Source organism: Leptonotus elevatus, chromosome 9 (genome assembly GCF_054856555.1).
Source record: "Leptonotus elevatus isolate MCC_2025b chromosome 9, RoL_Lele_1.0, whole genome shotgun sequence".
Classification (NCBI taxonomy): Eukaryota; Metazoa; Chordata; class Actinopteri; order Syngnathiformes; family Syngnathidae; genus Leptonotus; species Leptonotus elevatus.
Window position 1 is genome coordinate 25,421,613 of NC_141247.1, and position 13,486 is coordinate 25,435,098.

Below are 13,486 nucleotides of genomic sequence, written 5' to 3' on the forward strand. Positions count from 1 at the left end.
CGCAAACGTGGCATGCGAAGGCACCGAAAGCCGAGAAAGAAGCGCAAGCAGCCTGCTGGGTTCACGCGGAGGACAAACGCACAAAAGATGCTGACTGACAAAGAACGCGTGGGAGGCGTTTAGTCGATATAGCCCGCATATCGGACCTGATTAGAACCACGTGAAAACTTGTACAAATGCAAAGAAAAAAATGGCATCACAAAAAGGAGAAACGGTAACGCCCCCTCCGCCATGCGGGTTACGTTGCAGACCGCCCTCGCGATATACATATAGAAATACATTGAAGGTATTTCATTACAATTACAAACACATTTTAAAACACAATACATTGATCGAGATCATAAGCAATTGATCAGACTATTTTTTTGCCAAACTAACGAAACGTATCATCTGACAGTAAACATCAAAGACGTCCCTTCTGAAATGAACCTACAGCCTTCGCTTTGTGTAGACGAAAAAAGCAGGATTGAAGAGGATTTGTCATTCAGTCGTCCTCAGCAAAAAAACGCCACTGATCTTAAAATACTTCCTGTTGTCACTCTTCCAAATGTATGCACGAGCAAACAAAACAATCGGTCTAGTGGTCAACAGTGGGATTACAACCAAAGCAGAAATACATCAAGTTAAAAACTGTGCAAAACAATTAACGACATCTTGAGTGGCATTTGTTAAAAGAAGCAAAAAAAGATGTAAAAAAATCATATTTAGTGTGAGGGAGAAAAAAAATCCTATCGATCAGAAAGCAGAATTTGCATCTTCAGGAAATTTGTTGCAAATCCTGAAATATTATTATTATTATTTTTTACATTTTAAACATTCTACTTAAGCGTTAACGTTGGAGCTACCTAAAAAACTATTAGCTTTTCTCTGACAACTGCCAATAATTTGAGATTAGAGCTGTTAATATTAATTTAAAAAATACAACTATTTTAATAAGTAATTGACAGATTTGCTTCTGTGTTTAATCAAAAAAAGACATTTGCAAACATCTATTTCTTACTTTGAAAACAGTGACCGAATCGGTAACACGCTACAACATCAATCCCCCCGTTTTGATCACCATATCAATACGAAGTGCGAAATAAACAGTAATCAGAAAGAAAAAAAAAGCTTTAATGCAAAACTAAAATAAATCCAATGAGTCGATTAATCGATTCATTAATCGATAGATTATTCCATTCTAAAAATATTCGATAGTGCCAGCACTATTTGAGATTCACCTCCTTAGCTGTGTTGATTTTAAATCCGAGCAATGCAACTTCGCCCTCTACTGGCGTCTGTTTGTCACTGCAGTAGTTTACAAACCTGAGTTTGACAGACGAGCTGAACGTCGAAAAAACGTACTTGACGAACATTTCCGTCGGCGGCAGCCAATGACGTCGTTTCAGTTTGAATCATTTGACAAATGCTAATGCTAATTTAGCTTTGTTTCCTTGGGACTGGCGCCAACAGCTAAAAGTTTTGACTTCCTCGCGTCCGGACGGTCCACTGAGCGCTTTTGTGGTCCCGCAGCTGATCTCGTCGGTGCCCACGCATCACCTGAAGTTCTTGAAGGAGGCGGGCCACGGCACCACCAAGGAGGAGATCCACGAGGAGGAGATGGCGGCCGACGCCGACGAGATCGACCACGCCGAAATGGAGCTCAGGCGGGGACAGATCCTCTGGTTCCGCGGCCTCAACCGCATCCAGACGCAGGTACGAGACCCGCACCTTTGGCCAAAAGTATTGGGACGCGCCTCTTCTACTGATATGGGTTTTTGTCTGGGCCGATACGGATACCGATAATTAGTAGGCAAGGAGGCCGATATTAATTTGCAGTAAAAAGAGGACATTTTAAGAAACAACATCCTTCTTTAATATTCACTGCCATTGACGGCGTTTAACATTTTTTTCCCACTTTTAACATGAGTTTGTAAACCTAGAATTTTTATATAAATCATATATTTAGAACAGATATAAAATTTGTGATTAATCGTGAGTTAACTCGTGAAGTCATGCCATTAATTACGATTAAAAATTGTAATCGCCTGACACTCCTAATTTTTAATAATCTTTTTTTTTTATTATAATCAAGTAATCACTTGCAACTATTTTTTTATATGTAAAATTGTCCAAATCCTCTGATTTCAGCATATCAACTGTCATTGACTGATTTCTGTAGTCAAAAAGATTCATCAAAATTAGGGCCGTCGGGCAATTAAAACTTCGTAATTAATCGCATGACTTCACGAGTTAATGAAGTACGCACGATTAATCACAAATGTTATATCTGTTCTAAATGTACAATAAAACAAATTCTAGGTTTTCATACTCTTGTTAACAAATGTGGGGGGATTAAAACGAATAGAAAAAAGTTCCAATGGATTTTTGACGTCTATAGTCGTCAATGGCAGTGAATGAGTTAAGTGTGAGCGAGTGAGGTCCAGGAATTTTCTTCCCTGAATGTAGAGTTTGAGAAAGTCGATGTCGGGTTTCCTGTTGAGCAGATGTTCTCTTAATTTCACACTCTGCTGCCGCGCTCAAGCCAAACAAGCTTATTGGACGTTTTCATTCAGTCGCCACGCCACGTGGGAGGTGTGTGCGCGCGCGCCAGTGTGTGTGTGTGTGTGTGTGTGTGTGTGCGCGCGTCCTCGTCCTCCTACAGGATTGATTAACGCTCACTGAGCATTAAGTCGTGTCCACGGGCAGCCCCGTTCGGTCCTTATGGGCTTCATTAGCCTCGGCGCTAACGCCCCCCCTGCATGCACACGCAGACGCGCACGCCTACAATAACAGCAGCCAGCCTGCCGTCACACACACACACACACACACGCATCCTCACGGTGCTACCTTTGTGGGGACATCTCATTGACATGATGCATTTCCTAGCCCCTCCCCTTAGCCCCAACCATCCAAAATGCTCACCGACCCCTATTCCTTACCCTGAGCTCAACCATAACCCAATTCAAACCGAACCTCTAAAACCAAGTCTTGACCCTCAAAAAGAGGTCTGAACTTGTGGGGACCACCACAATGTAGTTCAACTTGGAAAAACACGTGTGTATGGGCCCCACAATGTAGCAAAGACCAAAACCACACACATACGCAGGAAATGCATGCATGGAAGCTCTAAAGTAATATAAATATAAGACACTTAGCTTAATAAACTTAGTCCGCTATCTTAATGCTAATGCTAAATAGCATCTATAATGAATGGAACACAAACAGCAGCAACAAGTTAAGATAAGATAACATTTCGCAAAGGCTCACATTTTTCCCAATGTTTGAAAAAGAAGTGATTTCAATCACTAAGTGTGTACAACGTGGACGCACGGCGCCACACTGCCCCCAAGAGGCAAAAATTATATATATTTGATTCATTCAATATATATTTCAGTCTTGGCATCGGCCTCAAAAACTGCACATTTGTTACGAAATTATTTGTCACGTTTTACGAGGCAAAAATGTTGATTGATGAGCTGGAAAAGCATCAGAAAGACGAGGAAGTGAGGCGGCGTCCTTTTTGGCGCATCCTGCAGCGGCGCCATGTTGTCTTCGGCTCCCTCGGGAAACGTGCGAAGCGGCAAGAAGTTTTCAAGCTAATTAGCGTCTTATCTCTCCGCGCTCCTCTTTGCCGTCCTCGTCGTCGTAATCCGGCGACAGCGTGACGTAAAATTGCTACAAACGGCACCTCGCCGCCGTCCCGAGCTTATCAGTCGCTCGTTGCCGCCTTCTCGTCCCCGAGTGCCGCCAGCTGCTTTGTTCGCTCTTCCGCTTCATCGCACCTCCTCCTCCTTCTTCTCGGCTTAATGGCTGACACACTTTTTCTCTCATTTGGTGCTTTTTTTCTCCAACACTCTCATGACCTGAATTCTCTGCCTTCGTCATCATCATCATCATCATCACGGTTTTGCGATTGGAAGATTCGAAACCGCTGACAATCACGACCACGCCAAGATGTTGACGTTTCACCCGACGTGCGATTTTTAACGGCCTGAAAGATCAACTCGGGCTTGGCTTCTGGAGGAGAATTTTTGTGGGTCTGCTCATGATTGACATGTTTAGCAAATGTCATGCCGCAGAGTTCAACTGAATTGCGGCTGATTTAAAAAAAATAAAAAATTTAAAAAAAAACGATGAAGAAACCAATTCCAGAGGTTCGTTAACGTTTTCTGTCTTTTTTTGGGTTTAAATGATCGGCCAAATTAATTTCCTTCCATTTTTTTTTCTTTTTTACAAACCCAAAATATTCTTCAAAATCCGCTGATAAACGGTTGAAAAGGGGATCGAAATTCCTTTCGAAGAACGGGAAAATCGAAAAGAAAAAAGAAAAGTCCACAAATGTAGCAGAAGAGCGTCGAACGTTTTCCAGTTCAACTATTTAATGATGGCAGAAGGAGGTTCCAGTCCTCATAACATAGGAGTCCATTTTCCAGCGTGTGACTCCGCAGCCTTAACTGGTTCCAACCGGTCCGTTGCAAAAGTTAGCAAATGTTGCCAGCGGTCATCAACGAGCTCGCTCAAGTCACTCGTCTGATGATGTGCGACAATCGAACAAGGGGCTGAATTTTAAAATCATAAAGATGTTAAAACATCCATTTCAAGAATGCTTTCAGAAAAAAAAGAAGCAAAATGGCCGACTTCTTGTGTCCTTTTGGGGCTTCTTGAGAATTTGTTATTATATTAGTATATTTCTATATATTTATTATTATTATATTGTTATTTCTCTATTATTTATTTATTTGTTATTGTTATCATTTGTATTGATTAATTTACTTTTTTTTTTTACTTTGATGTCAACATTTATTTATTTTACGGGATGCCTGATGATTTTTTTTAATTGCATTTATTGTTAGTTATTATATTAGTATATTTCTATATATTTATTATTATTATTATCACTATTATTGATATTTATTTATCTTTAAATAATTGTAATTGACTTTTTACTTTTACTTTTTATTTATGTATTTATTTTTTCTTTTCTTTTTTTTTTTTTGTTAGAATTTTTCAAAAAGTGTGCGTGTCCAGTAATGACACCAGATGCTCGCATCCCTTAAAAAAAACGCTCTCATGCAAAAAGCAGATGGCGGCGTCTTTTTCTTGCGAATGACGTAATCGCGCAACTTTTCTTTCTGCCTGTCTGCGCTTGTTTAACTTTCTGCTTCCAGCTTCGTCTAACCCGTTCGCTCCCGTAACCTTCCCTCTGCTCTCCTGCGTCCTTCTTCTCTCCCTCCCGGGCTTCCTTCAGATGGACGTGGTGTACACCTTCCAGACGGGCCAGGCGGCGGTGCCCGGCGCCCTGCGCCGGCAGCCCTCGGTGGTCAGCCAGCACAATGACGCCGGCGCCAAAACGCTCTCTAGCCCCACCCACTTAGGCCTTAGCGCCTCCTCCTCTCTGGGCAACTCGGCCGGGGGGGCCGCCGCCGCCTCCTCTTCCTCCGCCGCTGCAGGCAGTGAGTCGGCTAACGCTAAGGCTAAAAGCCTAGCTGGGCTCTTTGTTTTCCTCTTTCTCTCCTTAACTGCATGAACGCAGGTTGTCTGCACGTCACGCCAGGTTGTCATGACAACTGCTTTCTTGCACAAAAACACATCATGGAGTCAAGTCCAAATGCTCGGACGCATGCACATTATATGATTGACGTGACCAAAGACGCTTGTGATGAACGCCACCTTGTGCAGTCCAAATCAACCAAAAAAATATGGAAATGATCTACAAAGTAAAAGAAAAAAAACACTCTTGTCATGCAAAGGCAAACATTAGCACCCACAAATGTATTAATCAATTAATATAATCGCGCCTCTCATAATTTATTCTTGATAACTTGGACAATAGGAATAAACCAAACAAGTAGAAATAATCCACAAAGTCAAAAAAAAAAAGTCCTCTCTGCACTTGTGCATGTACGACATATGTATGTCGACGTATTATTCATGTGATCATACTTAGTAATAGAAATGAATGCAACTCGAAATAATCCACAGGCACATGTAATGATCGTGTCCCGTGATTAGTGACGTTCAATCATCAATTTATGCAATAGAAATAAACATGACGACGAGAAATAATCCACAGCGTGCTGAAGGCGTGCAGTCAGCCTGCTGGTCACGTGACTTCAAGCGTGTTTTGCATGTTGTGTTGCTTTCTGCTTTCTTTGGCCTTCATCTTGTGACCGGCCGTCACGTGTGACATCATTGTCATGCCGCCATCTTTCTTTTGTGGATTCTTGCAGAAGGATTTTTGTGACTTCTGGACAGTTAAGTTGTTGGTCTTTGGAGGTTGAAGGAACAAAGAAACAAAAAAAGTTGTTTTTGTGCTGCCAACATTTTGTGACTAACGTTTTGGTTTTGTTGTGGCGCGGACATTTTGTCACGTTTAAAGCATGTTAGCGTACTACTTTAAAACATCATAGCATGTTATCTTTTTGTTAAACCATTGAAAACGTTTGCGTGTTAACTTGAACTCAAAGCCGCTAGCTTATTAGTTGTTATTTAAAAACATTAGCATGTTAGCTTTCAGTGAGTTGAAGTTGCACTTCTTCCTACCCCGTTTCAGGCATGTTGAAATGGACACGCGTGTTGTAGGAAGCGCATTCATGTACGTAAGGTTTTGTTTATGTGGTTCTGGACGAGTCTGGGATAACTTAAAGAACGTTTGAAATGTTCGCATGTTAACGTTTTAGCTTTAAGCTAATCAGCATAGCAGCTTTACGTTACGCACGTTAGCGTGTTAACTTTAAATTAGACATGTTTGCATCTTCGCCTTCAGTTCATGCAGCATGTCGTTAGCATCCACCATTTAACTCTATTCTTATTTTTATCCTACTAGAAATAAACCAAAATCCAAATAATCCACACGTCTTTTGTTATGTTTGGATTGTCACCATTTTGTATTTCATGTCGGCGCTCCCGGCTCACGTTTCCCATCAGCCCCCGGGGCCGCCTGCCTCCCAACCCGCCAACCCGCCAATCCACCCTTTTGCTCCCCATGAAGAGCAAAAGTGACCAGAACGCTCGCCCACATCTGTTTTCACTCGCCTTCCTGTATTCCTTCTCGCAGATTAAGGTGGTGAACGCGTTCCGGAGCTCGCTGTACGAAGGTCTGCAGAGTCCGGCGTCGCATAACTCCATCCACAGCTTCATGGCCCATCCCGAGTTCGTCCCTCTTTCCGTGGAGGAAGCTCGCATCCCGACCATCGACGAGTCGGCAGACGAGATCCAGACCCTCGCGGGAACCTCCTCGTCCTCCTCCGCCGCTTCGGGAGATGCCGCCACGTCATCCGCTTAAGCTTCCTCCTCCGCCTTCCGTCCTCCTTCCTCCTTGTCATCATCACCGTAGTCGCACTCGTACGCAGTGGCAGGATTTTCTGGGGGGGGTTTGTTAGCAGCAGAAACTTTTTTTTTATTAGTAGTTAAAATTCCTTGTGAGCTATGTTTTAGCATTAGCAGGTAATTAGCATATGGCTAAAAACGATAACAAAACGTCAAAACACTAATCTTGCCACTCCGAATTCCCGCCACCCTTGTTTCCGTTCGTCTTTTTTAGCAATGAAAATTCCTTATGAGCAGCTTTAGCGGGTTGTTAGCAGCATGTGGCTATAAAGAACAAAACAACGAAGAAGAAGCACTGTAAAAAAAAAGAAAAAAAAAGTACAGTGATCGTGTACATACGCTTCCGCTAAAGGCTAACAGAAATTTCTAGTTCTTATATTTATGTTTTAGTTGTTTTTAAGGCAATTAGATTTTTGTTTTTCTTTCTTCATCCTTTAACAAATGTTCTTTGTTGTCACACTGCTACAGTCTTCAAAGAAAATATTTTTCCTTGTTAGCGTCTCTTTTTCTTTTGCTGTTTGCATGTGGAAAGACGGAACGTTTACATTGAAAACGGCAGCGGGCCAATCGGATAGGAAAATGGCAGCAGGAAAGGGGAGGGTGCTGCTGGGTTTAGTGGGGGGGGGGGGGGTTGCATGATGTGTTTTATCTGTGTCACGTCGCATGCTAACTTTGGAATGAATATTTGGGAATTCTGTTCCAGTGCTCACCGACACATCCACTTCCTGCCTGTAGCTGTTGACGACAGCTAGCGTGCTAGCGTGGCTGGTCGCGGCTTCACTATGCCAAAAATGTGCAAAAACTCATGACAGTGCTAGTTTAGCATGTTAGCATGCTTTTTCAAAATCCAACTAGGATGCGAGCTAAACATTTTAGAGTGCTAGTTTAAAATCATCGAACATGTGAGTATGCTAGTTAAGTTAGTTTTAACTCTAATATGTTAGCCAGTCGCAGCATTGAGTCATTTTGAAGTCAAAACACAACATGTCACCGAACACGCTAGTTTAAAATCGGATATTTTAGACACGTTAGTAAGGAATAAGCGCTTCGGAAAATAGATGGACGGATAGTTTGGTCAAACGCGTCAAATAGTCAAACACAGAAACAGGTGTCATTGCGCTAGTTTACAGTCAAACATTTTGGCATGCTAGTTCAAAGTAAAACATGTTAGCGACATTGCGCTAGTGAAAAGATAGACGTCTATGCATGCTAGTTTAAAATCAAACAAGTTAGCAACATCTCGCGAGATTGAAAATGATCAGACAAGTTAGCTCAATATTTGTCAGTCATCAGATACCTTAGCAACACTGCGCTAGTTTTAAGTCACGCATTTAGCGTCTCCATTTTACTCCCGACATGTTAGCTCACCGGTCAAAATTTTTCACTTGATTATTTTAGGGTTCTAGATTAGATCCAAACTGTTGGCAACATCACGCTATCAAACTTTTTTGAATGTTAGTTAAAGTCCTGACCTTTTTCAAGTGTTCTTGTGCTAGATTTCAGCCATGTTAGCATGTTAGCTCACTAGTTTTAGGTCAAACACATTTTTGTTTTTGTAATTCAAGACATCGGCAACCACATGCTAGGTTAAAGTCACCAAATGGGCTAGTCCATTAGTTTTAAGTCAAACACATTTGAGGCGTTGCACTCTTTAGTACACAGTCAAACGTTAGCCAGATCATGCTAGTTGAAAGCATCAAATATGTTAGCATGCTACTTTTAAGTGAAACGTGTTAGTCACATGCGCTGGTTCAAACGTCAACATGTTAGGCTACATGTGTAAAGGGACATTACTGACAACGTGCTGGTTTGAAGTCAAACATGCTAACCAGATCACGCCGGTTGAAAGCCAACAAACAGCGCTTTTTTTTCCGTTCTTTCTTTTTGAAGTCGAAGCACTGCGAGTTCAGAGTTGAACAATCAGGTTAGCAACAATGCGTTAGCTTAAAGTGGAATGTATTAGCCACATCTCGCTAGTTGCAAGCCATCAAGCGCGCTAGTCAATCAAATAGCGTCTGTCGTCAATGTCAAAGTTTCCCGGCGGCTGACAGGAAGTCGACGTTTCGGTAAACACGGTCGGCCATGATTGTGTGTTGAGAGACAAAAATGTCTTGTGTTGTCTTTATTTTCCACCCCTCCCTCCCTGATATGTCAATGTCTGTGGACACAAACTCAAATGGGCCGTGAAGAGAAGGACTCCTGCCATGTTTGTGTCTGAGGTGGCTAGCTTTGTCTTTTCTATGTAATACAGAGCCATATTCACGAGAGCCAGGTTGGGTTTTTTTTCCTTTGGACTTTCAGCCCATAATAAGCAAAAGAAGAAAAAAAAACTTGGCCGTCACTGCCGCCAGAGTCTCCACGGACCTGCACGATGTTTACATGAAGAGATTCCCGCTCATTTCCCCCCTCCCACTTCCTGCTTGACGGAAATGCGGGCGGGGGAGTCTCTCTTTGCATGCGTTTCATATCAAAATGTGTTGCTCATTTTTTTACGACTCTTGTGTATTTTTATATTCACGACTTTTTAATATTTTGGAGGATATGTAAGTCATCGGTGATGCTCCATCCATGACATCTTTGTTAGTTTGTCCCGCCCCCCCCCTCGCGCTCCCTTTGATGTTAATGCCACGTGTGTGTTGCCATGGTTACCACACGCCCGTAAGTGACTTGTTTACTTCCTGCTTGGTCGGAATCCCGTCATTCCGATTGGCTGCTGAGCCGACCGGGAGTCCCTTTGTCCCTCGTGATGCCGAACAGCGTCGCCGTGGCAACAAGCGCATCCTAAACATCACCTTGATGACAGCGTGTCGAGGAGCTCCGTACATCATCGCCATGGCGACAGCATCTCCCCAGTATACGAACTTTGTGCCACGGTGACGAGAGTCTGAAACGGTGTCACTAGCGCAACGTGAGTCACCATGGTGACCGCATCTTGGGGGATCTTCTACAGCATCGCCATGGCAACGAAAGCATCTTCATCGCCGCCATGTCAAGAACATAAAAAGCTACAAACATCGCCATGGAGACAGCATCTTGGCAAATTCCAAACATCACCATGACGACAGCATCTTGAGCGCTAAACAGCGTCGCCACAGCAACGGAAGCATCTTGCCAACCTCCAAACATTACCATGGCGACAGCATCTTGAGGAACAACAAACGGCGTCGCCACGGCAACACAAGCATCTTCTCGCCGTATAGCATCTCTGTGGCAACGAGCATCTTCAGCGGAGCTCCAAACACGTCGTCATGGTGACCGCATCTTTTCAAATCTCAAGACTTGCATCAAAGGGGGTGGGAGCCTGTGGCGGGACAGCTTTTTGGTGGCCATTTTACACGGACAAGGACTCCCATGTGTGTCTTTTTTTAACCAAATATCAGCGCCCCCTGCTGGAGGTATCATTTAAATAACACACCACAATAGTAATCATGACCCGACATAGCTTTAAAAAAAAAAAAATGTCCTGCCAAAGTTCCGATTTTTTTTTTTTCTTGTCCTGCCCGCCTAAAGCACGCCCGCCATACCAAACAAGGGCACCCATCGTGTTGGACTTGCTTGCCTCGTAAAAAAAAAATCCGGATGAGACTGGAAAATTCCATGAACATGATTGATTTATCCGCATCCGGCACAGAGAAGGAATCCGCCTTTTCTCCAAAAAAACTTTTCTATGTCACATCCATATATTTATATCTAGTATGTGTGTCTATACATATACAGCATATATATATTAGATGTAAATATATAGACACATTCTCAGTTGATGGCAAAAAAGACTTTTGTTTTCTGTGCTAATGATGCTAACGATGCTAATGATGGTGATCTAATTAGGTGCGTGATGGTAGGTGTTATTTTTTTTATATACGGCATAATCATATGTGTGGCATGCATGACATATAATATTACCTACCCACAATTTTTCCGTGGTTTTGAAAAGCAATATGTCCGACCTGGTGCGATTTGGTCGCCTCGTGTTCCGTGTCGCCTCGAGCCATTACTTCCTGCCCCCCAAAACACAAATATACACACAAAAATGAAGAAAAGAAAAAAAACTGCAAGTGCATTTGGATCCAATTAAGTGTTGAGTGTTCAATGTCGCGTGTTGTGCATGTTTTTCGTACGGAATGGAACATCCCAAATGTGGACTTGTTTTTCCCGCCAATCCCGAGCAGACAAACGGCAACATCCGCATCCCTTCCGTCATTCCGCCTCATCGTCCCGGCCCGTTGGAGGACGACAGTTTGACGCTCGGCCGATCGCGTCCGCCAAAAAAGCAATCCGATGTTTCGCCGACTTACGAGACAAATCGACATTTGACAGGATGAATCGGAGACGCCATGCTTGCTTGAAATAATCATTCAAATAAACATTTACAAATAATTTTGTTTGCTTGTTTTTTGAAAAGAAAAACACATTACGAGATTAAAATCGGATTTGAACCAAGATCTCCAATCGTCTGAAAAAAAAATGAGAAATTTTCTGTTCATTTGAAAACGTACTTCGAGAGGAACGTCGAATTTTGTCAAAATCGTAATTTGTTAGAGAAGAAAAACGAAAAAGTGAAATGAATAAGTAATTGTCATCATTTGTATTTTAAAAATGTTCAACAACAATTAATTATAATTCTACCAAAAACGTCTTGACTACATTACAAGATTCAATTGGGATTTTTTTTTTCTCGAAGGCTTTTTACAAGAAAAAAAGTTCACCAAAAAAATCTTAATTTATATATTTTTAAGATTGGGCAAATATTTTTTATTACTTTGTTTTTATACCCCGATTTAGAAAATAATGCGGAAAACAAAAAAAGATTTTCGAGGTACAAAAACGCTTACAATCATTTTGAAAAATATATTTTAAATATTATTTTACCAGATATTTTTTTAAAATCTAGTGCTTGTTATGTTTCAGTTTTTCCTTCCAGTGTTGCCCTAAGTAATGCTAAGCTATCTCGGCTAACACAAAACCGTCGACCAAATGTTCCCCAATCAAAACGTGCGTCCTCCATCACGCTGAGTGAACATCGTCACTTATTTCCCTTCTCTTTTTTTTTTTTTCATACCAGCATCACATCAGTCATTCTGTCTTGTCATTGTTGGCGTGTGTTGCTATGGTAACGTGCTAACGCGTCGATGCACTTTTCAGTCTAGTTTGAAGAAATGTATGTTCAGTTTCATATGATAGTCATCACAAACGTTTGTCTTTATCTTACCTTTGGAAAATTCGTATAAATTGACCCGTACTAGCTTGCTAATTTACGATGGCTAAACATGGCCGCAGTACGTGGTAACAATCATGCTAGCATGTCGACGTTAGTTCATCGTAAGTCAACAGGTTCTGAAGTGGTTAGTGGCGCTATGTTAGCATAGCAATGTGGCTAATTGACACACTTGGGGAAGATTTGTTTGTTTGTTTATTTCACAATTTGCGATTAGCGCGCTAATTCAAGATGGGTAAACAATACGGATTGTGCTAGCATGTTGATAGTAACTCCTCTCAACAATTTGACACTTTCTATGTTAGTTAGCATGCTAAAGCAATTAACTGGTGATGTCCAGGATTAGCGATGTAATGCTAGCGCCTAAGCCTAATTCAAATGAGTAAATGAGACTAACGAATGTCGGGACAATTGTTCTATTGTGTCGACTTTATCTTGGCTAACCTACGATGACTTCGTCTGTCGACAACATCCGCGTGTTCTCCGTTGGTTGCAACACTAACGTGGTCAGTTGAAGCACTAAAACGACTAAGACACATTTTCAAACAACAAAAATTTACTTTTTTGCATACAAAATGGCCGATGCCGCCACATAACTTCCTTATTTGGTCGTCCGTTGCTTCCTGATTGTGTCCCGCGTGATTGTTTCATCACTTCCTGTCTGCGATTGACCACTTCCTGTTTGCTTTACTCTATGCAACACGCCCCACCCCGCCACCGTCAAACACACGCACACACACATTCAAACGTGCTCGCACACATGCACTCTCACGTGTAAGAACACACTTGGCCACGCACGCACTCACACTGATGCCAACACGCAGAGGCACACGCGTGTACACGCACGTAAACATTCGCTCTCACACATTTAATCACACACATTACAGGCACACTCACACATAGTTAGATACAGATGCCCTAACACACACACGCACGCACGCACACTCGTTCTCTCACGTT

General features: G+C 42.2%; 1 protein-coding gene across 3 annotated transcripts in view; it reads left to right on the forward strand.

The window, feature by feature from the left end:
- Positions 1 to 11,688, forward strand: part of LOC147168948 (plasma membrane calcium-transporting ATPase 1-like) — a 66,168-nt gene extending 54,480 nt beyond the window's left edge. For 2 of the 3 annotated variants that reach the window (XM_086085823.1, XM_086085821.1), the window contains 2 exons: positions 1,513 to 1,695; positions 7,040 to 11,688. In XM_086085823.1, coding sequence (XP_085941949.1) covers positions 1,513 to 1,695; positions 7,040 to 7,267 — 411 coding nt within the window. In that variant the 3' untranslated portion in view covers positions 7,268 to 11,688. Of the gene's footprint in view, positions 1 to 1,512; positions 1,696 to 5,230; positions 5,436 to 7,039 lie in introns of all 3 variants that reach the window. The other variant, XM_086085822.1, reaches the window with a different exon arrangement.
- The last annotated feature ends 1,798 nt before the right edge of the window (positions 11,689 to 13,486 follow it).